The 27,876-nt window shown below is 40.0% G+C and overlaps 1 protein-coding gene across 3 annotated transcripts in view; it reads left to right on the top strand.

The window, feature by feature from the left end:
* Positions 1–27,876, top strand: part of axin1 (axin 1) — a 318,392-nt gene that overhangs the window by 266,233 nt on the left and 24,283 nt on the right. For all 3 annotated transcript variants that reach the window (XM_070901075.1, XM_070901076.1, XM_070901074.1), the window contains exons 4-6: positions 13,442–13,538; positions 21,912–22,049; positions 24,569–25,119. In XM_070901075.1, the coding sequence (XP_070757176.1) occupies positions 13,442–13,538; positions 21,912–22,049; positions 24,569–25,119 (786 nt within the window). The remainder of the gene's footprint in view (positions 1–13,441; positions 13,539–21,911; positions 22,050–24,568; positions 25,120–27,876) is intronic.

Genomic DNA, 27,876 nt, shown 5'->3' with positions numbered 1-27,876 from the left:
TCAAAGCCTCCTTGATAAAGTGCAACATCCCCACCAACGCCTGGGAGTCCCTGGCCAAAAACCGCCCTAAGTGGAGGAAGTGCATCCGGGAGGGCGCTGAGCGCCTCGAGTCTCATTGCCGAGAGCATGCAGAAAGCAAACGCAGGCAGCGGCAGGCAAACCAGTCTTCCCACCCACCCTTTCTTTCAACGACTGTCCCACCTGTGACAGAGACTGTAATTCCTATATTGGACTGTTCAGTCACCTAAGAACTCACTTTTCGAGTGGAATCAAGTCTTCCTTGATTTCGAGGGACTGCCTATGATGATATGGACTGTACATCAGTGTGCACAAACATCACTAAAAATGCAAAACTGTGTTTTGCTGTGTGCATGCATGTGGAGCATGAAACTCATTAGCACAACCAAATAACCATTATACTCAATGACCCGAGACGGCATTCAATTTGCATAGTTCCCTGATCAAGCAACAGTTAACATTGCATAATTTCAGATTGTGGTTTCTAACTTTAAAGACACAGTTGAACTTATACACAGCTACACTTTAGTAGCAGAATAATGCATTGTGCATTTAATGATATAATGGCACAGATTTTGCAGTCAGTGGTGAAGGAACGGTATGCGCCATTCATTACACTTACAGCTGCTCACAGACTTTGTGGGCTTTTGAATGGCATAAGAACATAACAAGAAATAGGAGTCGGCCATTTGACCACTCGAGCCTGCTCTGCCATTCAATCAGATCATGGCTGATCTGATCTTGGCCTCAACTTCACTTCCCTGCCCTCTCCCCATAAACCCTTGACTCCCTTATCGTTCAAAAATCTGTTGACCTCCACCTTAAATATATTCAATTTACTGTCACTGGGTATCTGATAGTGTGGCTACAGGGGATCTAGGACCTATGTGAATAGGGCAAGCAACAGTGTGTTGCTTCAACTAATCAGATTACATAAGATATACAGCACAGAAACGGGCCATTTGGCCCAACCAGTCCATGCCGGCATTTATATTCCACTTGAGTCTCCTTTTGCATTTCCTCATCATTTAGAACTCAGCAGAGGAGGACAAAGGGTTTGATTAGGGCAGGGAAAATGGAGTACGAGAAGAAGTTTGCAGGGAACATTAAGGCGGATTGCAAAAGTTTCTATAGGTATGTAAAGAGAAAAATGTTAGTAAAGACAAACGTAGGTCCCCTGCAGTCAGAATCAGGGGAAGTCATAACGGGGAACAAAGAAATGGCAGACCAATTGAACAAGTACTTTGGTTCAGTATTCACTAAGGAGGACACCAACAACCTTCCGGATATAAAAGGGGTCAGAGGGTCTAGTAAGGAGGAGGAACTGAGGGAAATCTTTATTAGTCGGGAAATCTTAATTAGTCGGGAAATTGTGTTGGGGAAATTGATGGGATTGAAGGCCGATAAATCCCCAGGGCCTGATGGACTGCATCCCAGAGTACTTAAGGAGGTGGCCTTGGAAATAGTGGATGCATTGACAGTCATTTTCCAACATTCCATTGACTCTGGATCAGTTCCTATCGAGTGGAGGGTAGCCTGACATCAGTAGTGGGTAAAATGATGGAATCAATTATTAAGGATGTCATAGCAGCGCATTTGGAAAATGGTGACATGATGGGTCCAAGTCAGCATGGATTTGTGAAAGGGAAATCATGCTTGACAAACCTTCTGGAATTTTTTGAGGATGTTTCCAGTAAAGTGGACAAGGGAGAACCAGTTGATGTGGTATATTTGGACTTTCAGAAGGCTTTCGACAAGGTCCCACACAAGAGATTAATGTGCAAAGTGCACATGGGATTGGGGGTAGTGTGCTGACATGGATTGAGAACTGGTTGTCAGACAGGAAGCAAAGAGTAGGAGTAAATGGGTACTTTTCAGAATGGCAGGCAGTGACTAGTGGGGTACCGCAAGGTTCTGTGCTGCGGCCCCAGCTGTTTACATTGTACATTAATGATTTAGACGAGGGGATTAAATGTAGTATTTCCAAATTTGCAGATGACACTTAGTTGGGTGGCAGTGTGAGCTGCGAGGAGGATGCTATGAGGCTGCAGAGTGACTTGGATAGGTTAGGTGAGTGGGCAAATGCATGGCAGATGAAGTATAATGTGGATAAATGTGAGGTTATCCACTTTGGTGGTAAAAACAGAGAGACAGACTATTATCTGAATGGTGACAGATTAGGAAAAGGGGAGGTGCAACGAGACCTGGGTGTCATGGTACATCAGTCATTGAAGGTTGGCATGCAGGTACAGCAGGCGGTTAAGAAAGCAAATGGCATGTTGGCCTTCATAGCGAGGGGATTTGAGTACAGGGGCAGGGAGGTGTTGCTACAGTTGTACAGGGCCTTGGTGAGGCCACACCTGGAGTATTGTGTACAGTTTTGGTCTCCTAACTTGAGGAAGGACATTCTTGCTATTGAGGGAGTGCAGCGAAGGTTCACCAGACTAATTCCCGGGATGGCGGGACTGACATTTCAAGAAAGACTGGATCAACTGGGCTTGTATTCACTGGAGTTCAGAAGAATGAGAGGGGACCTCATAGAAATGTTTAAAATTCTGACGCGTTTAGACAGGTTAGATGCAGGAAGAATGTTCCCAATGTTGGGGAAGTCCAGAACCAGGGGTCACAGTCTAAGGATAAGGGGTAAGCCATTTAGGACCGAGATGAGGAGAAACTTCTTCACCCAGAGAGTGGTGAACCTGTGGAATTCTCTACCACAGAAAGTAGTTGAGGCCAATTCACTAAATATATTCAAAAGGGAGTTCGATGAAGTCCTTTCTACTCGGGGGATCAAGGGGTATGGCGAGAAAGCAGGAAGAGGGTACTGAAGTTGCATGTTCAGCCATGAACTCATTGAATGGCGGTGCAGGCTAGAAGGGCTGAATGGCCTACTCCTGCACCTATTTTCTATGTTTCTATGTTTCTAACTCAATCAGCACAACCCTGTATTCCGTTCTCTCTCATATACCTATCTAGTCTCCCCTTCTATGCATCTATATTATTTGCTTTAACCACTCCCTGTGGTAGCAAGTTCCACATTCTTACCACTCTGGGTAAAGAAGTTTCTTCTGAATTTCCTATTTGATTTCTTGATTTAAAAACTCTTACTGAGGCGTACAGTCTAAACCAAGAACTGTAAGTTAGAATATTTCATTCAATATAAAATCATGTACAGAAAATTAAATAGAAGATGGGATTAAGACAGATTAAAAAATAAAGTGAAAAAATATATATTTTAATTTTTAAATCTCCCAACAAAAATCTAAATCTGAAAGAATGAGACTCAGACTTTTCATGCCAGAGGGGTTATTTGACAGTTGTTAAGGCTTGCCATGTATTTTGTATGGTATAATTCAATTTTTGGTAATATTTTTATATAAAAAATTCATTTACCATGTATTGTATTTACCATGTAAATTGAATTTCTCTTTTCTTGCTTGTATCTATTCACGTGCGCATTTTGGCTGCCGCTTCAGACCCAAACCATTGACTTTTTACACTTCCTTCTCCCGTTTCTTTTTCTCTCTCTCCCTCCCTGGTCAATATCTAATGCCAACATGCCACCTCTCATCTATCCTCTCTCATATACTCTGTCCTTCAAAATCCTTACGCATAGAATTCATTACTCTTCAACCTTCCTACTCTCCTGCTGCCGTACCAGGCTTGACTCCCTTTTAAACAAGCCTGCAGCTTCCCACTGTGCCTCTCATGGCATTCTTCGAAGGGCACACCTTGGCACTCGTCGCTGTCTCCTCACAAGCAGCAACCCCAACTGTCCCATCCTAACCTCTCACCAATCTTGTACAGAAGGCTAACCTTGTAAATCTCCTCCCCGTGCAACTCCTTCCTCCAACCAATGACCGTGTGTATTCTGGTAGTCGCTATTCATAAGCAGTCCCTCAAAATTGAGGAAGACTTGCTTCCACTCCAAAAGTGAGTACTCGGGTGACTGAACAGTCCAATACGGGAATTACAGTCTCTGTCGCAGGTGGGACAGACAGTCATTGGAGGAAAGGGTGGGTGGGGAGTCTGGTTTGCCGCACGCTCCTTCCGCTTCCTGCGCTTGTTTTCTGCGTGCTGTCGACGACGAGACTTGGTGCTCAGCGCCCTCCCGGATGCTCTTCCTCCACTTAGGGCGGTCTTTGGCCAGGTACTCGGTGTTGGTAGATCAGTCATCACGGATGTTCTCAAAATCTCCTTACAAAATGTCTTTTCACTTTCAAAAAAGGCCCTTGCCATCTATGACCTTATACTGGATGAATGCATTGACATCATGGCACGAATGGAAACTTGGCTAAAGGATAATGATATACTTTCTTTAATCGAAGCCACCCCTCCCGGCTATACCTTCTACCACTTGCCCTGCCCAGACCGCCATGGTGGGGGTATAGCTCTCTTCACTAAATCATACCTTGGTCTGTCCCCTTACTCCTCTGGCACTTTCTCATCTTTTGAACATCTCGGCTTATTCCACCCCTCTAACCTCTCATTCAAAATTCTCATTCTCTACCGCCCACCAAACACGATAAAAACATTATCACGGATATATCCTCACTGCACTCCTCCCTCAGCCTTTGCACCGAGTGACTTCTCATCCTCAGTGATTTTAACCTCCATCTCAACTCATCTTGTTCTCTCTCCTCTGAATTCATTACCCTCCTGTTCACCCTCCACTTCTCCCTCCATGTAAATTCCTTAACCCATATTCACAGCCACCCTTTGACTTTGCAATCTCTCGTGGCCTTGCTATTCCAACTGTATCAATTAAAGATAAAGCCATCTCTGTCCATTTCCTTGTATCGCTCGCAACCCACATTCCACTTCCCCAATCCAAACCTACTTCCTTCTGCGTTTATCCCTGGGGGAGAAAAAAAAACTCTCAATTCTATTGCAATTGCACTTATCAACTCTAAACTGTCAAACCTTTGGCCCTCTTTTAACAATGACATTGCTTCAGCCACCGATCTGCTCAATCACACCCTCACCGCCACCTTTGATGTTCTAGTTCCTATTAAAATAATTACTCTTTCCCACCCTTACCATTCCCCCTGATACAGCCCTCATCTTTGCTCCCTCAAGTCAAAAGGGCGTAGACTTGAACGGATGTGGCGGACAACTGGTTTAACCATTCATTGCCAGATCTGGCTCGAACTATAAAGCACTGTCGGTTCTTACTCTTGTCTGCAAAAACTGCTCACTATTCCAGGATCATTCTGGATTGCAAAAATTATCCCAGGCTAGTATTCTTTACTGCTAACCGTCTCCTTAAACCCCTCTCCCCTGTCTCCACCACACTCGTCTCCAATAACAAGTGTGAGGAGCTCATGGACTTCTTTTGTATCAAAGATTGAGACCATGCGATCAGCTGCCTCTGCGAGTTCCCTTCCTTCACCTAGCCCACAGGGCCAAACTTCACCTGACGCATCCACATGCCCTAGCCCTAAACTCCTATCTTTTTCTAGTTTCTCTTTGATCTCCCCTCTTAATCTCTTCAAACTCCTCATCTCCATGAGGCCCACTTCCTGCTCTCGTGACCCTATTTCCACTAAACTGCTGACCACCCAACTTCCTTTTCTGGCTCCCGTGTTAGCCGACATTGTTAACGGTTCTCTGTCCTCGGGTACTGTTCCCCTCTCCTTCAAATCTGCTGTCATCACCCCTCTCCTCAAAAAAACAACCCATGACCCCACTTTGCTTGCTAGCTATTGCCCCATCTCCAACCTCCATTTCCTGTCCAAACTACTTGAATGTGTTGTTGCCTCTCAAATCTGTGATCATCTTTCCATCAATTCACTGTTTGAATCCCTTCAATCTGGCTTTCGCCCCTGCCACAGTACTGAAAATTCTCTCATCAAAGTCACAAATGACATCCTTTGTGACTGTGACAAAGATAAACTATCCCTCCTCATCCTTCTGGACCTGTCTGCAGCCTTTGACACAGTTGATCACTCCATCCTCCTCCAACGCCTCTCCACCAATGTCCAGCTGGGTGGGACTGCACTCGCCTGGTTCCATTCTTATCTATCTCATCATAGCCAGAAAATCTCCAGCAATGGTTTATTTTCCCACTACCGCATTGGTACCTCTGGTGTCCTCCAAGGATCTGTCCTTGGTCCCCTCATATTTCTCATCTATATGCTGCCAGTTGGCGATATCATCCGAAAAAATAGAGTCAGTTTCCACATGTACGCAGACGACACCCAGCCCTACCACTCCACCACTTTTCTCGACCCCTGCTTGGTATCTAAATTGTCCGATTGCTTGTCCGACATAGAGTACCGGATGAGCAGAACTTTTCTCCAATTAAATATTGGGAAGACTGAAGCCATTATCTTTAGTCCCCACCACAAACTGCATTCCCTAACCACCGACTCCATCCCTCTCCCTAGCATCAATCTGAGGGTGAACAAGACTGTTCGCAATCTAGGTGTCATATTTGACCCTGAAATGAGTTTCCAGCCACATATCTGCGGCATAACTAAAACTGCCTTTTTCCACCTCCGTAACATTGCTCGACTCCACCCCTGCCTCAGCTCTTCTGCTGCTGAAACCCTTTGCCTTTGTTACCTCTAGACTTGACTACTCCAGCTCACTCCTGGCCAACCTTCTACATTCCACACTACGTAAACTTGAAGTCATCTAAAACTCAGCAGCCCATGTACTAACCCGCACCAAGTCAAGATCACCCATTACCCCTGTGCTTTCTGACCTACATTGGCTCCCAGTTAAACAATGCCTCGATTTCAAAATTCTCATCCTTGTTTACAAATCCTTCCATAGCCTTGCCCCTCCCTATCTCTAATCTTTTTCAGCCTCACAACCCCATAAGATGTCTGTGCTCCTCAAATTCTGGCCTATTGAACATCCCTCATTATAACTGATCAACCATTAGTGGCTGTGCCTTCAGCTGTTTGCGCCCTAAGCTCTGGAACTCCCTCCCGAAACCCCTCCGCCTCTCTACATCTCTTTCCACCTTTAAGACGCTCCTTAAAACATACCTCTTTTAAACAAGCTTTTGATCATCTGCCTTCATTTCTTCTGTGGCTTGTTGTCAAATTTATCTGTTTGTCTGTAATACTGTTATGAAGCGCCTTGGGACGTTTTACTACGTTAAAAGTGCTATATAAATAAAAGTTGTTGTTGTTCACGCCATTAAAAATTCACGAATGTACAAACCATCACTTTTTCTGGCGTGTTTAGTGGGTAAGTGCTGCAAATTCACGGAATTGCATATGTTTTAATGCTGAGTCTCTCGGTGAGACACTGTTAGTGAAGCTTGTTGAGGAGCAATGCATGTCGATTAGCAGCTGCCTTTTACTGCGTGTCTGCGGACGCTGCTAGCCTCACTGTTATTTTTAATGCAAAATCCGGGCTATTATATTAAAAAAAATCTGATTTATCATCAGCAATGCCACAGAAAATCTGTTAATACTATAAAAAAAATCTGGAATTACTTATTAAAACAAAGCATTGTAAATTGTATGAAAATTGTGTATTTTTATTTATAAACCATATTTTTGAATTAATATTGTTTGGCTCTCTTTTGACATTTTGAGGTAGAATCTTTGTTTCTGTTAACACTCTAGGGTTAATATTACAAGCAGAATCCAGCATAAAATTAGATTTGGATTCTTCACAGACTGGGGCACAGCATGTCTGGATCTGCGGGGAGCTTTGGTTCTTTTTTATATGGAGATTAAGGGGAACAGGGCCTATGTAATGAGCAGATAAAAGCAAGAGATGGAAAGAGATTCATTACACATGGCTCTTAGCATTCTGGGTAGAGGTTTACACCCCCCAAAAAAAGGAAGTTTGATGTTCCTTCGTTGTGCTCATTCAGTGAACTGTAAAGCACTTTGAAGAAGCTTATCTGTGGTTCGAGGGTTTCCTGGGAGAGTTGCTGGCTGGCTGGCAAGGAAGGCATTGAGTGACATGAAAGTGATTTCAATGCCAGGGCATTAGACTAGAGTGCACCCGTTGGTGTGATCATTTCAGCAAAAGTGTGCACGCTCTAGTCTTTGGAATCAGAAACCGTTACTATTGCAAGAAATTAAGAATTGATACGCAGCTTGTGTTTAAAGCTGTCGTGACTGTAGTGTTCTTAAACTTGGATTATATTATCCAAAGAAATCTACATAACCAGGGTGGGGGGGAGGGGTGGAATCTTTTGATAATTTAGAAGAACAGGAGATATGAATCAAAATTCTAACCATTTCACATTTCCCCAGTTGTCAGCAGTTATCCCACCCATCTTGTGGTCTCTATTCTCTAATGAAAACAACTATACAAATCCGAAATGTCGTGAAATCAGCACATTCCCAGTTATTTATAGGAAAAATTTGTTTACAAAGAATTTCCTGTGGTCATATTAACCTTGAACAAGAAAGTGTTTTAAAAATATTTGAGAGTAGTTACATAAAAGCATGCACGTTTTGAAATGCATTCAATTGGGAGAGGGGTGGTGTAGTATTCTGGGGGTGCTGAGGCTGCAAATCATGCAAACTGGATAAAGACAACCACACCAAGAGTTGTGGTGGTATGACTTCCGCTCCCTTCATATGAAATTCCCTGCATGGTCATTTTTCCTTTTTTCCCCTTCTGCCAAATGGCATTTTGTCTCCTCCAACCGTGCTCTTTGAAAGAGCCGGCGCAGACTCGATGGGCAGAATGACTTGCTTCTGTTCTGTGCTATTCTATAACTGAGGAAAAAAGAAAAGATGTTGATGCTTGATATCTGAAATAAATGCTGGAAATGCACAGCCAGTCGAGAGAAAAGCAGATTCAAGTTTCTGGTGAGATCCTTCAGTGCATCTCCTCAGCGTTGCAGGAATGACTAATCGTTTGAATGCAAAAATGGAGATGCGGGCAATTTTTAGCATCTTATTAAATCCTTTGTTTTGTACCCAATTACTTGTTTTGAAGTGCAGTCATTGTTATGTGGGCAAACGTGGCAGCCATTGTGTACAAACAGCAAATGAGATCATTGACCAATTTACTTGTCTTTGGCTTTAACTAAAGAAGGAATGTTGGCTAGGACACTGGAAGAACACCCTGCTCTTCAAATAATGCGTGTAACATTTCATCCAAAAGATGATACCTCTGGCAAGGCAGCATTTTGCAGATTATGATTACATGTATGATATTAAACAGTTAAGATACATTAGGCTAGAATTTCCATAAAACCAGCCACCGCTGAATTGCCACCCAAAAAGATCACGAAGATTTTTAAATTAACACCGGTAAAAATTGCACAAAAAAAGGGAAAAAGTACCACCCGGTGAGAAAATGGATCTTACTCAGATTCTCGGTGGTTAAACGCGATCCTGAGCAAATTGGGCGGTTCTTAATCAAAATGGATGGTAATTACTCGAATTTAGACCGAGGCTGCGGTTGGGCCTAGGGAGGGGGGAAAAACGCTTTTTGCCAAGAAATAAAAAGTCAGAAAACATTCTCAAGACCCTTTTTAACTTAATCGCTGTAAAAGAATTTAAAAAGAATTATAAAAAACACCAACTTACCTTTCTTTGCAGGGCTACTTACCTACCGCCCAGCTCCGGCTGCTTTTCGTGGGCGTTTTTTTCAATCAGGTCACGGCTGAGCCCAAACTTGGGCAGTAGCGGTTTTTCTGGCAATGCACGCTTGCAGTTCACTCCCCAGCGATATTTTGAAACCGCCGGTGGAACTCTGAAATGGAGTGGAAATTTTCTTGGGTGGTTTTCCGCCGAAAACGAGCAACACCGCCAAGAAAGCCACCGGAAATGGAGTGGGAATTCAAACCCATGTTCTCTTCGAATCTTGCAATAGTATAAAGAATGTCAGTATATGATGATTATTGGAAAAATGATCTAGAATGAGGCAGGAGTTTGCCAGAATTGGGAATGTGAAGGATAGAGATAAACTAGGATCAATCAACAGACAAATAGATCTATCTAATTAAAAGTCTGCTGTGTAAAGATGTCTGACTTTAAATATACCATAGCATGAAAACTCTTGTGATTTTCTGAATCACAATCTCTAAGCACATGTTATTTGCAAATCTTGTCCACAACCATGTAATTTTCTTACCCATGCAATCATTATCACCTAAAAAGAAAATTTAACAATTTACAAACTAATTGCTGCACGCCATTTTAAAAATGCCTCAAATAATTTCCCCCTAAATGTCTACCCTTTCTTGGGAACCTTGGCTTTGTGTTAACGTCTCATTTGAATTTTTTAAATACTTCCCTGAGATTTTTCCATCTTCCAAGGCTTTCTATATTGTGTTAGCTTTCTAACTCTTGCTGACTAAATGTGACCCCTTGGTACTGCTTTCCTGATCCACAAATGTCACACACCCACTACTTTTATTATCCTTCTCACAGTCTCTCCAGCAGCTCCTCCTGGTGGCTTTAGATTAATCTCCCAGCATGCCGAAATATCCAACTACCAATGCCGTGTTCAATGATTGGTGACTAGTCCTAATGGGACAATATTGGAATGATTTATTTTCCAAACATTAACAATTCAGTTCTCTTCATAAATAAACATGCTAATCAAAGCTTAAGGCACAGATGACTTCAAGCAGCGGTCACTGGGTAGCGATCAGGAATGAAAACCATGGCTATTTGTAGCACCTTGAGCATCTCCCCTGCTGAGATCAGTTAACTCGACTTGGGAATCTTGACTTTAATTAATGCTTAACTTCAACTTTATTTAACCAGTGCCAGAACAATGGCCAAGACAAATGTAGATGGTGGAAGGACAGTACAGTGATGTGGCATCACCATCTTGCTATACTGTGCTTGAGGTTGAGCAAGTGAATTAAGGTATACTCCTCAGTTGCAATTACATTTCATTTATAATTTAGTCAATCACTAAGGATGCATTTTTATGTTACAATTTCCTATTTCATGCTTAAAACTACAAGCTAAAGCTATAATAGTTGCCTTCTGGTGCAAGCAAGACTATAATGCAACACAGTGACACCATTAATTTCAGCCATTTTGTAAAGCTTGTATCCTGTAAAGAAATCATTTAATTGCGTTAACTGTTCTGTTTTCAGAATATTTTTAATTTGATTTCCTGCTTCAAAAGGAATTGACAGGATTAATCATTGCAACCTACTGTATTTATTGTATAAAAGTTCTCTTCCCAAGCTTTTCAAAATGTGTGTAATTTTATGTATATTTATCCTGTATGCATTTTGATATGTTTTTAAGTTGTCAACTGATTTGGCTGGAGCAATTTAAAATTTGAATAGAAGACAAAGTCCCTCTCTCAAACAGAATAGATAATGTGAATTATCTTTCTGCCACCACATTACTTTTGGTACATATTAAAGATGGTTACAAATCTTGCTATTTTAAACCTCCATTACTTTGCTATTACATTAAAAATTTATAATTGGACACGCAATTTTTAAAAATGTCTACATATGACATTTCTTTAGCCATAGGTGCGACCCTGGAGTCTTGAAGACCAAAATGTTAGCATCCATTGTGCTGTTCTTCTTTATTGAAGAGGAGGGGCAAGATAAAGTTTATGAATCCAAATGTGGCTTTGTTTGAACCTGCTGCTAATGGATGAGTTGGCAAATAATGTTAAAATAGTCAAACCTTTCAAGTTTAGAGGTGGCACTAGGGAATCGAGCCAAGGGAACATCAAAGCCGGCACAGCAGGACAGAACATGTGTTTGAAACTGGATAGATTAGAGGCCATTATCAGTCATTTGCCATGATGTGGTAAACAAAGGCATGTTCTCCCCTTTGGGATGGGGTTAGTGAAGTGTAAAAAAAAAATCCACTTCCCAGCACCCTACCTGGGAACCGGCACTCCATACACCCATATATACTGGGTAATGTGGATTATCACTTTGCCGCCACAGACCTATTTTATCACTAAACTCAAGATACCTGTATAATTAGACTGAGATGCTCTTTTCGACAACACAAATCCTGAGGGCGTATTCAAGAATTATTAAGGTGACTCTCAAGTCTAGTTTCCTTTTTAATGAGCTTTGATTATTACTTGATAGTTTTTTTTTCATTATAAGGTAAGTTGCCAGTGACCTAAAACACAATCTGCTTAATCCAGTGTTCGAGGTTTGCAGTTCATTGCTGTTTCAGTGTACTGTGCACATTAGACATTTCAAAGAACAGAATAAATTCAGTAAAAGATACATCTGAAATTGTGACATATTTGTGATTCAATGGCTTCAAGATGAATATTGGCAAAATGCCAGATTGCTTACTGACTTTCTCATTTTGTGTTCTGTGTCAAAGTTGGTCATTTCTGTAGTCCCGTGTCGGGTTAAAAACAAGTTTACCCTGCTTGCAACTGTCTTGCTTAATATAAAAACAACTTTACATTTTCTCTATGTAGCCAGGCTGTGCACATTAACAAAAGCCAAATTTGACACCTGTACCTGCATTTGCATCGATAAAGGGCTACCTTCTAAAATGGCAAAGAAAGAGAACATGAGTGCACCATAGTTTTACTACCCAAGTACATTTTAATGAAATCAAGCAGCCACTGTTGTCATAAGTAATGTCAACAAGTATGCATTTGAGTATATTAGATTGGGGAAAAAACAGTTAATGGTCTAATTTATTATTTTAACTCCAGCCACCTGTGTACTTGAAATATTTGGCATTACCATGTGAGGAAAATGATTCAGATTGGTGATATACAGAAAATAAGCACTGAACAATGCAAGCCACCTAACTTATGGGTGCTTCAGGCATCCATAAATTTCTTAACTGCGATGTTTCTGTTGTTCGTATAATCAATATTTTTACGGGTAGTATATTTTAAGCTGTTTTAAATTTGAGTTTTTGGGCAGTTGCTTCTGGCTGTAGTCCGATGATATGAACAAACATGTTTTTACAGCACAAGTTCTCAGACCACAACGCAGATGAGAGTTCACAGCAGAGTTTGGAAAAAATTAGATATGGCTGTGACATCTTCATACTATTTCCACAAGCATGTCTTTGTTTTTGCTACAGTTGGCATTTTTGTGCTTTGGAAAAAAGAGATCCAGTGATCACTTGTGGAAAGTGTTACCATTGGTTGTAGAGACCACGTTTTAAAGTTTTTTTAAAAATAGTTTTCCTTTTCTTGCTACCTTGCTTTCAGTTGACAACTCGAAGTACAATATCGATGTGGATTGATTATACATCCGACTGAATACATTTTCTCCTAGTTTCACCACATTTGTCTTGATCTAGTGTATATCCAATTCTATTTCTATCGTACATTTGGGTAAAATACTACTTTGCCCACAGATGCTTACAAAATGGTATAAATGAATATTGCTTTTGCTCCAAACCATGTCTCCCTCGTCTCTGACCATTAATTTGAATCTATTGAAATTAGAAGAAAAGCCTGGTAATACTTTACTCTGCTATGGTTTAATGAAAATCTCTTCACCTTTTTCGGGCAGAGATGGGATTCCACCATACAGAATCCGAAAGCAACATCGGCGGGAGATGCATGAAAGTGCCAAAGCGAATGGACGAGTGCCACTACCTCACATTCCTGTAAGTTTTTTTTTACAAATCTACTTTCCACAGGTGAGCAAAAGACAGGTTCAAGAATGTGCCACTTTAAAGCCTTTTAACACCGATTTTCACTAAGCATTATGCATGTGCTTATTCTCTGCCATTTCTTTTGTTTAATATTTAACCAATATCTATTATAAAACTGTTCAGATAGTGGCTGACTTAAAGCCCCAACTGGCATAGAGAAATACATTCAGATTATACACATGTCCTCGATACACTATACAATTCAGTAAAATGGTGAAAAGCAAAAAAAACAGATGATGTTGGAAATCTGAAACACAAACTCAAAATGCTAAAATACTCACTCGGTCAGGTAGCATCTGATGGCGTTGACCTGTTGGGTGGAATTCTTTTGTCAAACTGTGTTTTTGTTTCAGTAAAAGAGTATTTTGCTGTAAAGTTCCTCGTCAAAGTTTGGCTATTATTCTAAAGTTCTACTGTTCTACTAAAGTTCTGCTGTTGTGAACTATTTCTGTAGAATGCAGTTTTCTGTTGTGACAAATGTTTGTCAAAGATCTATTTTTAAATTGGATGATAACTTGAGGCTGACTTTTTTTCTTCAATATTCATGCACAATTACTCCCCTACATAAAGCAGAAAGAAAATCATATGCTGTGGTTATTCTCCTGATTTGAACACTGAAGCTATTATGGCAGTTGCCTTGTGTCTTGTCATTGGTTTCAGTCGAACAGTAGTAGTACCCTGCTGCCAAAATGCTGTCAGCAATAACACAAATATTGCCTTAAAAAAAGTTAGTTAAATATAATGAGATACACTTCGGTAGAAATCTTCAAGGCCTATTTGTCAGGGCTTAGCCCAGTGTATTCTTTTAACATATTTTGTCAACTTGACTTAATTCAATTCTTTTAAACACCTAAACTAGTGTTATAATGAAGCTCTTTAAATGCTTAAATCCTTTGACTGTGAGCTAAACCAATTTGAGTGCAAGAAAGGTTGGGATAACATTCCTTGAAAGTTTTTCATTCCTGAAATAAGGACAAACACTATTGCATGGAGTAATTAGGTGTGTGGAAGGGGAAAGGACTCAGATGGGAAAATTTGTTGATAGTATTGTTTTTTCCCCAGTTAAATACCAGAGTTCAAACACTGACTCTTATTATGAGCCTCCAAGTGATACTTCTGACAGAGCCCTTAAATAGCAGTGCATCACAAGGCTATGTTTAAACTTGGAGATTTAATTGGGAAAAGTTTTAAAATAGACAGTGGTGTCCACTTATGCAACTAAGAAAGGCATTTGAGTCCTGTGTTGTTATCATTGTAAATAGTTCACATTAAACCATGTTAGTGAGTGAGTGTGTGTAAGCAGCGTTAGTTGACTCAGATTTAAAAATGAGATTGAACCTAAGTGCATCCTGTACTTCCAAAGTTCTCATATTTTCAACTTAAAATTTGCAACTAAAGAAAAGATTAAACATGTGCAAGGTGCGGAGGAAGGCCTTTCACAGAAAATAACTTTTTCATTAAAACATTTGATGCTCAAAGCCAGAAAGATTCAAAGGAATGCTTTGAGCAGTGAACCTGAACTAATTCAGGCATGCATTATTTACCAATTAATGAAAGCCATTCCAATTATTTGTTTTGTGGATTGGTAATCAATATGAACCGGTGAGGTCATCTATTTCAGATCAAAACAGCTGTTTGTGTCTTTAAACTCAAACCAGAATCATGTAGTTCTTTTTACTTTTCAGGGGGAAAGAAACAATTCAGAACTGATATTTTATTGAACCTCATTTGTGAGATACAAAGAATTAAAAGTATTGGGAGGGTAGGATATTTAATGTTACTTTAGTTTAGCATCTAGCTCAGTGTGAAAGTTGGAGCAGTGGAGTTTCATATCTAGTACTCCCACATCATCCTCTGCATATTTGAGCCATGTGCTCTAAATAACCACAGGAAGACTAATGGACGCAGTGATCCCAGTATTCAGGACATACCTTGGTAAATGAAAGGTGAAATGACAGACTATTGTATTCCTCTTTTACCTTTGCAGTTACTGGAGTAAAGCTCATAAATACAATTTTGCTTTCCTCTTATGGAGTATTTTTAAATCTGTAGGATTCTGTATGTGAAATTAATAGAGAAGTAGTTCAATAAAAACAGCTACTAACTGTTAACTAACATAAGTTAATTCTCAAATTCTAATACACACAAAACCCACTACGATAGTTTTTTTTTTCTTTGCCTCATAAGCTCTTTACACTTGCATCCTATCCACATGCAACATTACCAGTCTTGCATGGACTGTAATATTTTTCAGTCAGCAATGAGTAAAAGCCTTATTAAAGGACCATTGGTGTGATGTACTGGCAAGTTCTGCTCATTTCTGCAACATTCCTGTGGAAGATTATGTTGAATGTTTAGACTTGCCGCTTCTCTGATTTCAGTTTATGCTGAGCAGTTTTACATTACTACCCCACGTGTGCACTGAGTGTCTCTGCTTTGCAGAAGCTACAAACGATTTGCATTAGCCATTTGTGTGATGGTGTGAATTTCCTGTTCTGCAGCCAAGTTCTAAGCAGATCCCAAGGAATGTAAATTGTTGCTCTACTGCAAATTTACTAAACTGTTTCTATATAATTGTGAATTTGTAACTAAAGTGAATTAATTTTTGTGACTACCCTGTATAATGCAGAGCTGGTGCAGCATGCTGTCCACTTTTGAATTCAGTATATGCAACTTTTTGACTTAATTGTTAGGATAACTTGAGCAGCAAGTGACACTTTTATTTGCTATATTGTCTAGATATAGTAAAATCTTGTTTCAAATGTCAGTGCACAGGATCTTTGCCGAAGTAAGAAATCTTTGCTAATGGCATAATAGAGAGCTGGTTTCTAACTGTTCTGACTTAGGATAGTTTTGCACCAGGGTAATCAGATTGGGTTTAATTCCATTCAGTACAGTTAGAAGTTCTTCACTGGAAACAGCTTGGGTGCTCACAGTCTCCATTCTGTTTGTTCACATCCAATATGGCAAAAGCAAATCCACCATCAAACTAATCTTATTAAGGGAGTTCAGTTAGCTTTGGTTTTAAATTAGATTATTTTCATCCTTGAGCTGTGGAATACCTAGTCTTCAGCTTTGATCATTTGGCTGTGAATAGCTGCAGCGATTGGGCAGTGACTATTCCCAGCTGCGCAGCACTCTGTTCATTCACATTGCTGCTTTCACTGCATGGTTGCTGTAGAGAAGCCTTGACTGATCAGCCTTATCCGGATGTGATTCTGCTTTATTCATCACTTCTTAAAAAGATGAAACTGTAAAGGGAAAAATTGGTTGGTTTTGCCACAAGTTAGATCTCGAGTAAAAGTTGTATCAGAATAGGTCGCCTTAGCTTGGCTCTATACTTGGAGCAATAAAATGTTACAATTTACATCAAATCTGTGGTGCCCTTAATCTAACTTCTTCAAAGCACAAAATCATTTTAGATGCAAATCTATTGGCATTTTAAGTATAGCAACAAGATATTTTGAAACAGAATTTGGAGCAAGGGAAAAAAATGTCAGTTTTGAAAATAAGGGCACAAAATATTAAATTCCTGGGTTTTATCCTCACCATTAAAATCTCCCTTTCAAATAGTAGTGTAGCTTACTAAAAGCGAAGAATAAACTTTGAGTTGTGAAAAAAGGTTTTCAGTATCAAAGCGAGATGTAACATTTGGGTGGGGGAAGACTTCCTCTGGGCTATTTGAAATGAAATAATGAACTCATCTATAAAAAGTGGCTGTACGATTTTATTACACCACACAGAAAATCATCCTCTGTGGTAATTGGAAAAATGCTCTGGCTTAAAAAGAATCTATATTTAAGCCAATAATATGGGGACATTTAACCTAACCCACCCAGCAGGAAACTGAGTGGTTCGGATTGGACGCCCTGTCCAATATTACTTTCCATTGAATTTATACAGTACACTTCTGAATTCAGTGTTCAATGAATTCAATGGACAACCATTCTGGTGTCAGTTTCCCGCCAGATGGGTTAGGTTAAAATTAACCCCAATAATTTTTTTTGAAGGAAGGAATTCTACTGCGCAGATCAATTTTGTTTGTCCAGATGTAGCTGTTAACCTGCCTACAGTTTCGCAGGATAATTTCACAATTCCCAATTATCATTTCCTGAAGCTGATGCAACAATCTTGACAATTTTTTGCAAAATTATTTTCCAGAAAAATGTATGCAGTTCTCCCAGCACATTTTTAACCTGTCTTGGACAAGAGGATTGATTTATTTTTCCCTCCAAGGCTACATCTGGAGTCTGGTTCGTTAACTTGTACTCTTGTAATTCAACTGAAGTTGCCATCCAACTGTAAATAGCTTTTTCACTTAAATGCCTGATATTACATTTCGTACAAATAATCACAGACCAACTTTAGTCCTTGCTTGTGAAAGCTTGTTACAATTTAGAAACCTCCGTTCAGCTATAAAACAAAATGAATTGGCCTCTTGGGTGCAGCTTTGAAATTGGTTTGACTATATACTTCCATGCCTAACCACCTTGGTATTGCATTTCAAGCAGACTTGCAGAAATAGTATTTGCATAAAAGCCTATTAACAATTAAATTGCAATCTTGGTATAGCTATAAAAATGCACTCCGTTAAAATACATTTGTGGTGAATCAGACATTTGGTACAGAAATGAAATTTAATGATTTGTAATATTGTTCTGAGCTACTTTCCTTTGGACCATAAATGAAAATTCCTCCTTGACCATTTTAGCATGGTGCTGATCCAATCTACTTAAAATGCTTTGGTCTTTACCTTCTTTCCTCCTGATCTCTCGGGGCTAGCCACCTCTACATGAAGGTGGTGGGCAAATGGCTTCCAAGCTTCACCATTGCTGCTCTTTAGTTGGCCATGTGCAGGCACAGTCCAGTGACCACTTTCCCCTCTGGAGAGGCATCAAGCCTACATTTAGTACCTCCTTCACAGCAGCACCACTGAGTGTGGTGACTCGGTAGAATAGTGGATGAAACCTGTGATGCAACACGTAGGTGCTTCACATTGACACTGCCTTATGTAACACACAGATGCACTGGACATTTGCATTGACTCAAGCTTTACAGTAGGAAAGGTAAAAATGTAAGTGCTAGATTTAAAAAGTGAAGTCTGTAAGGTTTGTACAGTTCAAAACACTTACATTTTGTCTATTACATTAAATACCTTGGCTTTCAGTTGAAACATTTTAAGCAATATTTTAGTCTTTTGAAGAAAGGACCAAAACTTAATTTCAGTACATTGATACTAACTTAAACAATATTGCTTCCAAGCCTACATTTTTAGCACTTTATTGGAAAGATTGATTTTGGAAATGTAAAGTTGAGGCATCTTTATAAAATGTGCCATGGATGTGTTTTACAGGAAGAAATGCATTGTACACTGACCTGGTTTTAGACCACTATACTACACTGTTCGTGTCAATGCAAAGAAATCTGGATTTCACATCAATGTAAACGGTAATGTAATTAAAATATGTAGTTCCTGAATTGAATTTAGGCAGTAAATGAGACCATCTCTAGGGGTAGTCTCAATCAAACTGATATGAACCAAAGTTTAGTAGGAATCATTTGTGTTTCATTGTTAACCTTTATTTTGTTAATAAAGAGACGATTGCTCTTGCAGCTGTTTAATACAAAATTTAACTGGCATTCAGCAAGAATGAGCAACTGAAAGAAATTAGTATTAGTAAAAAGATAGTGCTGGAGGAATTAATGGGTCTGAAAGCCAATAAATCCCTTGGACCCGATGGCCTACATCCTCGGGTTTTGAAAAAGTGGCTATAGAGATAGTGGATGCATTGGTTGTCATCTTTCAAAATTGCATAGATTCTAGAAAGGTTGCTGCGGATTGGAAGATAGCAAATATAACCCTGCTATTTAAGAAGGGAGGGAGAGAGAAAACGGGGAACTATAGACCATTTAGCCTGATATCAGGAGGAGGGAATATGCAAGAATCTATTATTAAGGATCTGGTAACAGGGCACTTAGAAAAGAATAATATGATTGAGCAGAGTCAACACGGATTTATGAAAGGGAAATCATGTTTGACAAATCTGTTAAGAGTTTTTTGAGGTTGTAACTAGCAGAATAGATCAGTGGATGTAGTGTATTTGGATTTTCAGAAGACATTCGATAAGGTGCCACACAAGAGGTTATTGAACAAAATTAGGATTGGTTAACAGACAGAAAACAGAGAGTAGGAATCAACTGATCATTTTCGGATGGCAGGCTGTAACTAGTGGGGTGCTATAAGGATCAGTGCTCGGGCCTCAGCGATTCACAATCTATATCAATGATTTGGATGAGGGGCCCAAATGTAATATATTCAAGTTTGCTGATGATACAAAGCTAGGTAGGAATGTAAGTTGTGAGGATGCAGCAAAGCAACTTCAAGGGGATATAAACAGGCTAAGTGAGTAGGCAAGAACATGGCAAGTGGAATATGTGAAGTTATCCACTTTGATAAGAAAAAAAGAAAAGCAGAGTATTTTTTAAACGGTGAGAGATTGGGAAATGTTGGTGTTCATAGGAACCTGGGTGTCCTTGTACACAAATCACTGAAAGTTAACATGCAGGTACAGCAAGCAATTAATAAAGCAAATGGTATGTTGAACTTTATTACAAGAGGATTTGAGTACAAGAGTAATGACGTCTTACTGCAATTATATAGGGCCCTGATGAGACCGCATCTGGAGTATTGGTGTACAGTTTTGGTTTCTTTACCTAAGGAAAGATATACTTGCCATAGAGGGAGTGCAATGAAGGTTCATCAGACTGATTCTTAGGATGGGGGATTGTCCTATGAGGAGAGATTGAGTAGACTGGGCCTATATTCTCCAGAGTTTAGAAGAATGAGAGGTGATGTCATTGAAACATACAACATTCTTACAGGGCTTGACGGGGTAGATGCTGGGAGGATGATTCCCCTGGCTGGGGAGTCTAGAACCAGGGGTCACAGTCACAGAATAAGAGATCGGCCATTTCGGACTGAGATGAGAAATTTCTTAACTCGGAGGGTGATGAATCTTTGGAATTCTCTACCCCAGAGGGCTGTGGATGCTCAGTCGTTGAGTCGATTCAAGACAGAGATCGATAGATTTTTGGATAGTATGGGAAATGGAGATAGTTCAGGAAAGTGGAGTTGAGGTAGAAGATCAGCATGATCTTATTGAATGGTAGAGCAGGCTCGAGGGGCCGAATGGCCTACTCCTCCTATTTTTTGTTATGTTCAGGTACCAGTGAGTAGTGTGCTTCAATTTTCATGTCCAGAGTGTAATGCAGAGCTAGTAGTATAACTTGGATCCACTGGCACCACATTTTTTTCTGACTGTCCAGAATGAACCAAAAATGTCAACTTCAACATTCACAGGATAGTTACAATTGAAGAAAGCTATGGTATGCATCTTAGTTCATCCACCGAGAAAGATCTCCAAGTCAGCCCATGTCACTGTGTATTAGTCCTAAATTTACCATTTACTAGTTCCACTTGCTATTTAATTTCAAGTACTATTCCAGGTTTACCTATTCCATTCCCTTTAGTATCTTGTAAACCACTATCAGGCCACCTCTCGGACACTACCTTTGCAGGCTGAGTCCTAGTTTCTCCAGTCTTTCTGCATAATTCAGACCTTTGGCACCAGAAATCAGACTGATGCCTCTTCTTTGCACTGTCTCCAGCATTTCATTGTCTACCTTGTGTCTTGCTGACTAGAACTGGAAACAGTACCCAAGGTGTGGTCTGATCAGATAACAGTACAGTTTGATCACAACTTCTTTGGCATTGTTGATATGCTACTCTGTATCAGCTTCTTCGTTATCCACTTTAACATCAGTTGTGGAGTTCCTGTTGCTTATTTTTCTTATGTACAGTACTTTACACATGTTCTATGTTAAATTTCATCTGCCATTTTTCTGCCCACATACATATTCTGCCCAGCTCAATCTGTAATTTCGAAGTTGCGTCCTCCAAATCCATTGATGCTCTCTGCCCCCCCCCCCCCCCCCCCCCGCCCCTCTAGTTTTGTATCATCTGCTCATTTGACTAATTTGTATTGAGCTAACTACCTACTGTTGAAAGCTGCCATTTTCAAGTGATGGAAAATGTTTGTATTCATGGTGATTGATTAATTTTTTAAAAAGTTGCTTTTATAATTCTTGTAATACTTGACCCTGTTTTTTCTCATTTTCATGCTTTTTCAAAATAAGGTTGAAACTGTATTAGATTACTTAATATTGTGATGATTTACTGAACAGAATACAGTTATTTCACATCAGTGTTGGTATCGACACAGTTTGCATGTACTCTTTTGACTTGTAGTCTCTCGATCTACCTAGCGCACGTATCGGATGCCAAAGGATATCCACGTTGAACCAGAAAAGTTTGCTGCAGAACTCATCACTCGGCTGGAGAGTGTGCTACGAGAACGAGAGGCAGAGGAGAAGTTGGAAGAGCGGCTTAAACGCGTGAGAGCGGTAGGTTTCATGTGATGAGAATTTAGACCGTAATAATCATAACTGAGAACAAAATTATATGCTTTTAACTGTTATATAAGGCAGTATGTGTGTGTCTCTGTCTCTCTCACTTGTTACAATGTATTCTATAATTTTTCTTTGTATAATTTTTGTTGTATAAAGCCGCAACAGATGCAGCTGAAAACCAAAGATAACCAAGAACTGCACAAACAATAGACCAACGTGAAGCAGTCTCGCACAAAGTCATTCAGGTTATAGAATGGCGGCACATCTTTATTGCATAAAGCACATCCTGCAGAAGGTTTTTCAGTGCATTTGAACTGATCTCAATTAGCCCTCTCCAGGAAGTTCAAAAGCCATCCAATGAATGTGTGGATTTATTTTTAAATTCAACTAGTTTTCATAATCCAATTTTCAGAATTTTATGTTTGCATTATGAAATTAGAACTGCCTCTAATTTCTCTGTCTTTTATACCATAACAGATTGCTTTACTCTTTGCCTATTTGATTTTCCCCACCTTCAGTCCATTCCCTTTTCATAGTTGGTCTCCTTTAGTGAATGTAACAATGCAATAGAATGGGCAGGTGAACCTGTAAACTACTCTATACTCCACATATTGCTGGCTTTTTTGAATTGGTAGATACATACTTCTGAAAAAAGAATATGGGTGAGCAAGATTCCAGTCTATTTTCTCCTGGTCAGGGTGGTGTCCCTTGAACAGCTAGTCGGACATTTAGCTGCAGGTTAGATTTTTTTCTGGCAGCCATATTATGGTCATTAACTGTAAGCCTTGTGATATCACTACACCAGTGCAGTGCTCATTGGAGGTTGTTTAGTAGCCTTCGAGGATAATATAGCCTCATTTTGAGCTATCTGAAACCTTTTTTATAAGAAAGTGTTTGAATTAAATGCTGGTATTTCTAATAATGAAGTGAGAAGCTATTGGTTGTCACAATCTGTACTGTGAAGCAGACACTGACTGGTTAATAATTAAAAATAACATTTCATTTTTGTCAGAGATGGGAGTGGGAGAAAGGAGGCAGATGGGAAGTAAGGAAGCAAAATGTCTTGTAGCAATTTTTCTTTGCCTTTTTCATTATCATTTCTAAAACCATTTGTGAAACTTACAAACTTGTTGCGATCTTGTGTAGTAGTGCACAGCACATTTGCGAAGCACTAACATTTACATAGCTATATCCTGTGATGCTGATCTATAATAATTGAGTAAATTATGTTTATTTTGTCTGGAAAGAACCTCTAAGACTGTTCATGAGCATTTTTTATACAACTAAGTAGCACTAAATCTAGTCGATAACTTGGCAGAAGATGCAACACTTTGTGAAAAGTATGTTCATCATTTATAAACTGATTCAATAGCGCCACCTGCAGGCTGATGGCACAATAATAATTTAGTATGGCTTACTTAACTGTATAGTCAGATAGTTGCTTTCACAGTTCAGCACTCTTGATCCATACATAGGTACATAAGCTTTTGGATTATTCATTTATTAAGAGTAATGTTTTTTTTTTAGTAGGACCTCAGACTTCAAATGTGCTATCTCTGTTGCAGTATTTAAATGTTCAAAAATAACAGCAACTGAGGTAGGAATTGGATTACATATCTACCTAACATGGTGAGGAAATTCAATTAAAACAAAATTACATGGCGAATATGATTTTGTTGAAACTACAGGTGTTTTTAGGTCATAGCCCATGATTTATTAAAATGTTATAATGTACAAGGTTGTTTTGTACTTATAAACAAAGTAGGCTCTCAACCTGTTGCTGCTTTAACTTTTATTAACTGATAATTCAGCACATTAAGGGCTTCTCAAAGACCAGAGATGACAAAAAATAAAACTAGTTTGAAAAAAGACAGTAACACAATTTTTCAAAGTAGCTATGGCTTCCAGCAGTTAAAATAACATCCCTATTCCAACAAAATACGGAGCACTTTTAGTTCTGTGAAATTATTGATAATTGCATGATTTAAAAAAATAAATGTTGCTTTTTGCAGTGATGGACATGCACAATAGGTTTCAAGATACATATAGTAAATGCTCCATGCACTGAAACTAATTATGAAATAGAATGTTAAGTCCACAATTAGTTTTTGCAGGCATTTTATATTTGGATCAGAATCCTGATGTAAACGCAGTGAGTAGGAATGATGAATTGTAATTTTAGGCTTGCATTAGGTTTAGCATTTATCCATAATCCACATTCTGTAAACTTTCACATTGTGTGGAAATCGCTTGGGCTATCCTCGTTGCTGGGAGTTAGCAAAACAGCTGTTGTGTCGAGCACTTTGTTTTCATTGGTTTTATTATGTACTCTTTCTGCCAGTTTGGAATTGTTAAATTTGGGTTCGCAAGATAGATATAAACCAGTTCTACAGTATCATTATTGGAAAATACTAAACTTTTAATCGGCGAATCTAACCATTGCAGCATTTATTTAACACCAATGAGCACATACTTTCATATTATTTAAACTAATCCTCTGATTTCTCTTGCAGGAGGAAGAAGGAGAGGATGCTGATGTTTCCTCGGGTCCCTCTGTAGTTAGTCACAAACTGCCACCTGCCCAGGCTATGCACCACTTTAACTCTCGTTATTCTGAGATGGGCTGTGGTGGACTGCAAATGCGCGACGCTCATGAGGAGAATCCGGAGTCCATTCTTGATGAGCATGTCCAGCGTGTGATGAAGACTCCTGGTTGCCAGTCTCCAGGACCTGGACGGCACTCTCCAAAGTCCCGCTCTCCTGACGGCTTATCCAGTGGGAAGGCAACAGGTTTAATGGGAACGGTGCTACCTCCAGGGCATAAACATGTGTCCAAGACTGGTGTGAAAGTAGAGGCTCCCAACATGTATCATCACAAACATGTTTACCACCACATCCACCACCACAATGGGATGAAACCAAAAGAACAAATTGAGGCGGAAGCCACACAGAGGGTCCAGAGTAACTTCTGGAATGCTGATTCACACCACTATGCAACAAAGTCACGGAATTATGCTGAAAGCACGGGCATGGCACCTAATCCAGTGGAATCTTTGAATTATGGGTAAGTGAAACCATGAATAGTGGTCACTACTTTCCTGTTGCATTTTGTTACTAATGTTACAATGACCCATGTTGGAAGCTAACCTAATGGATGAGTAAGTAATTGCGTTATATAATGTGGTTCTGTCGCCATGTAGATGGCCCCAGGTCTATGCTGAGTTTACTGATCTTGATGAGAAAAGCAGTGGGAGTGCTGCAGTTGGCGTCAAACCTAGGCTAGGGGGAAGGTTATCCTCGTTAAAGCAGCTGCTCTCTGTCCTCTTCGGTCAAGTGAAATTCACATTTGTGAATACCTGAAATAGAAGTATACATTGTGGATTAGCTCAGACTTGAGCATTACACCAAAGTTCTGCACCTTCTGACTCCACCTGAGTGATGGCTGGAGACACTGATAGTCAATGATGAAGGTACACGGGAGCCTAAACTATGGTGTGGTTTTACCAACATTGGGTTGGAAAAAATTTTGGCTCATCGAGATCTGTGTTGATTGGGAAGTTAGAAAGTGTAGCAACAGGCTTTGCTTCAATAGAAGACCGAGATAGAGCTGGTTGGTGTCCACATATATGTGGAAGCTGCTCCCAAGCTTCTGGGTCTTACCAAGGCATGTAGATGAATGGAGGAGGGGAACAAGGATTGACTGCAGTGGCAATTGTATGGGCACGGGAGAGTGCAGTGCCATGAAAGTGGAATGCAGAGGAGAGAAGTTGGAAGAGGGTAGAATGGTCAATCATGTCGAAGGCAGCAAGGAGCTCAAGCAGGCCAAGGAGTAATAATGAGCCACAGTCGCAGTTAAACACTGCCACTTGTGACTTTAACCAGTGCAAAAAGAGAGGGTCACAGATATGGTGGTAGTTGCAAAGGTTATTGAATGTTTTCTCGAGGAAGGAGTTGGGGACATGACTGCAAACGTGGAGCAGAAGAGGTGAAGTTGAGTGGTTGACCTGGGACCGAAGAGGATTGAGGGAGCGTCTGCCATGCTTTATAGATGGGGTGAGGAGGAAATGGAGAAGCAGCAGATAATAGGATGAATAAGAACTCTTAACTTTCCATCTAACAGTTGAGGGGAGAGGAAGGTGAGGGGCAGCCAGGGGAGGCAATATATGGCTCGGTTTTGGACGCAAAAAGTCAATGTAATCACCGCATTTAGAGTTCGAGGTAAGTTTACAGGTTATGGAGCAGGGAGGACTTGTGAAGAGGAGGGATTTGAGTTGACCAAAGAATAGCAATCAGTTTTGTCCAAAGAATGAGTGCAACAACAGAACTAATGACTATCGTCATTGGCGGAGATAAGTAGGGTCTATATGAACTAAGTCAGTCCGCTAATGCCTGAAACAATAGATACTTTTTTAGGACAGTGACCTGGGTGGGCTGAAATACTGAGTATAATGACCCAAGGATTGGTGCTGGGACGCCCCCTCCACTATTCCTAATTGACACTAATGGCATGGATTTAGAAGCTTAATACAAACTGGTCAAATTTTGCAGACCATATTAAATTAAAGGGGCAGTTGAATTTCACGGCAGACATGGGGCTACAATATTAAACTAAATATGTAAGTGGGCACAACTGTGACAAGTAAGATTTAATACAGAGAACTACAATGGACATCACAGTGGCACTGAAATGTTTGAAGGTTCAGATTGTATGAGATCGAGGAGTATTTTTGTAGTCTTGTCATTTAATCTAGAATATCACTGAAGATCAGTGGAAGTTATTAAACTATAACGTGTGGAGGTCAAACAGGACCATAAGTGCAGTCCAGATCAAATGACCAAAATACAAGGAAGTGATGAAGCCTGGAAAATAGTTCAGAGAATCATACAACTAATCCACTGAGCTCTACTAGCATGGGGCTGAATTAAGAAACTTGAACTTATTTGCCCTCGAAAAAAGATGACTGAAGGGGAAACCTCATAAATATTGTAAGAGAGAAAAAGGTCAAAACAGCATTACTTCAAATTAAACCATGGCAGTAAGACATGGGAGCCCATGTTGGAACTGGCAAAAATACTAAATTAGGAAGCCCATGTTGGAACTGGCAAAAATACTAAATTAGGACTGATGGTAGCAAGGTTCCCTCTTTGTTTTTGTATTGAGCGGGCCATGATCTCCTTTGAGCGCGACCGTTTTGTCCGTAGGCAAATTTACAACAACAACCCTTTACTACAACAACATATATACAGTAATGCCAGATTTCCATCCCACTGTCTCAAATCATGTGACAATCAGACATGGTTCTATACAGTTTAACTTATGAATTCTGTTCCTCCAGAAACTAAACCATTTCAATATTTGAACATTTATGTTTTTTGAACCAGCATTGCAACTTTTATTAATTTGTAAAGCTATGCCCTGAGATCCTTTGCACTTCTACCCCACATAGACTTATTTTCCAAGGAGTAGGTGGCCTCCTATTCCTCCTACCAAAATACACCTCCTCACACTTATCTATATTGAAATGAATTTGTCATTTACACACCCATTCTGCAAGTTTGTTTATGGTAGAATTAATTAAAAGCTTTTACATCATCGCACAAACTCTCTTCCCCCAGTCTCTGTGTGTCTCTCTCTCTCTCTCTCACTCACTCACTCACACTCACTCACTCACTCCTCTCCCACCCCCCGTCTTCCCCTCTCCCCAGTCTCTCTCCCCCTCTCCTCCACCGCCCCTCCAGTCTCTGTCTCAGTCTTTTCTCTTCATCCCCAGTCTCTTCCTCCCCCACCCCTCCTCCAGTCTCTTCCTCCCCGCCCACGCCC

This window comes from Pristiophorus japonicus, chromosome 15 (assembly GCF_044704955.1).
Source record: "Pristiophorus japonicus isolate sPriJap1 chromosome 15, sPriJap1.hap1, whole genome shotgun sequence".
In the NCBI taxonomy this organism is placed as follows: domain Eukaryota; kingdom Metazoa; phylum Chordata; class Chondrichthyes; family Pristiophoridae; genus Pristiophorus; species Pristiophorus japonicus.
This window is presented reverse-complemented; position numbering and strand designations above follow the sequence as displayed.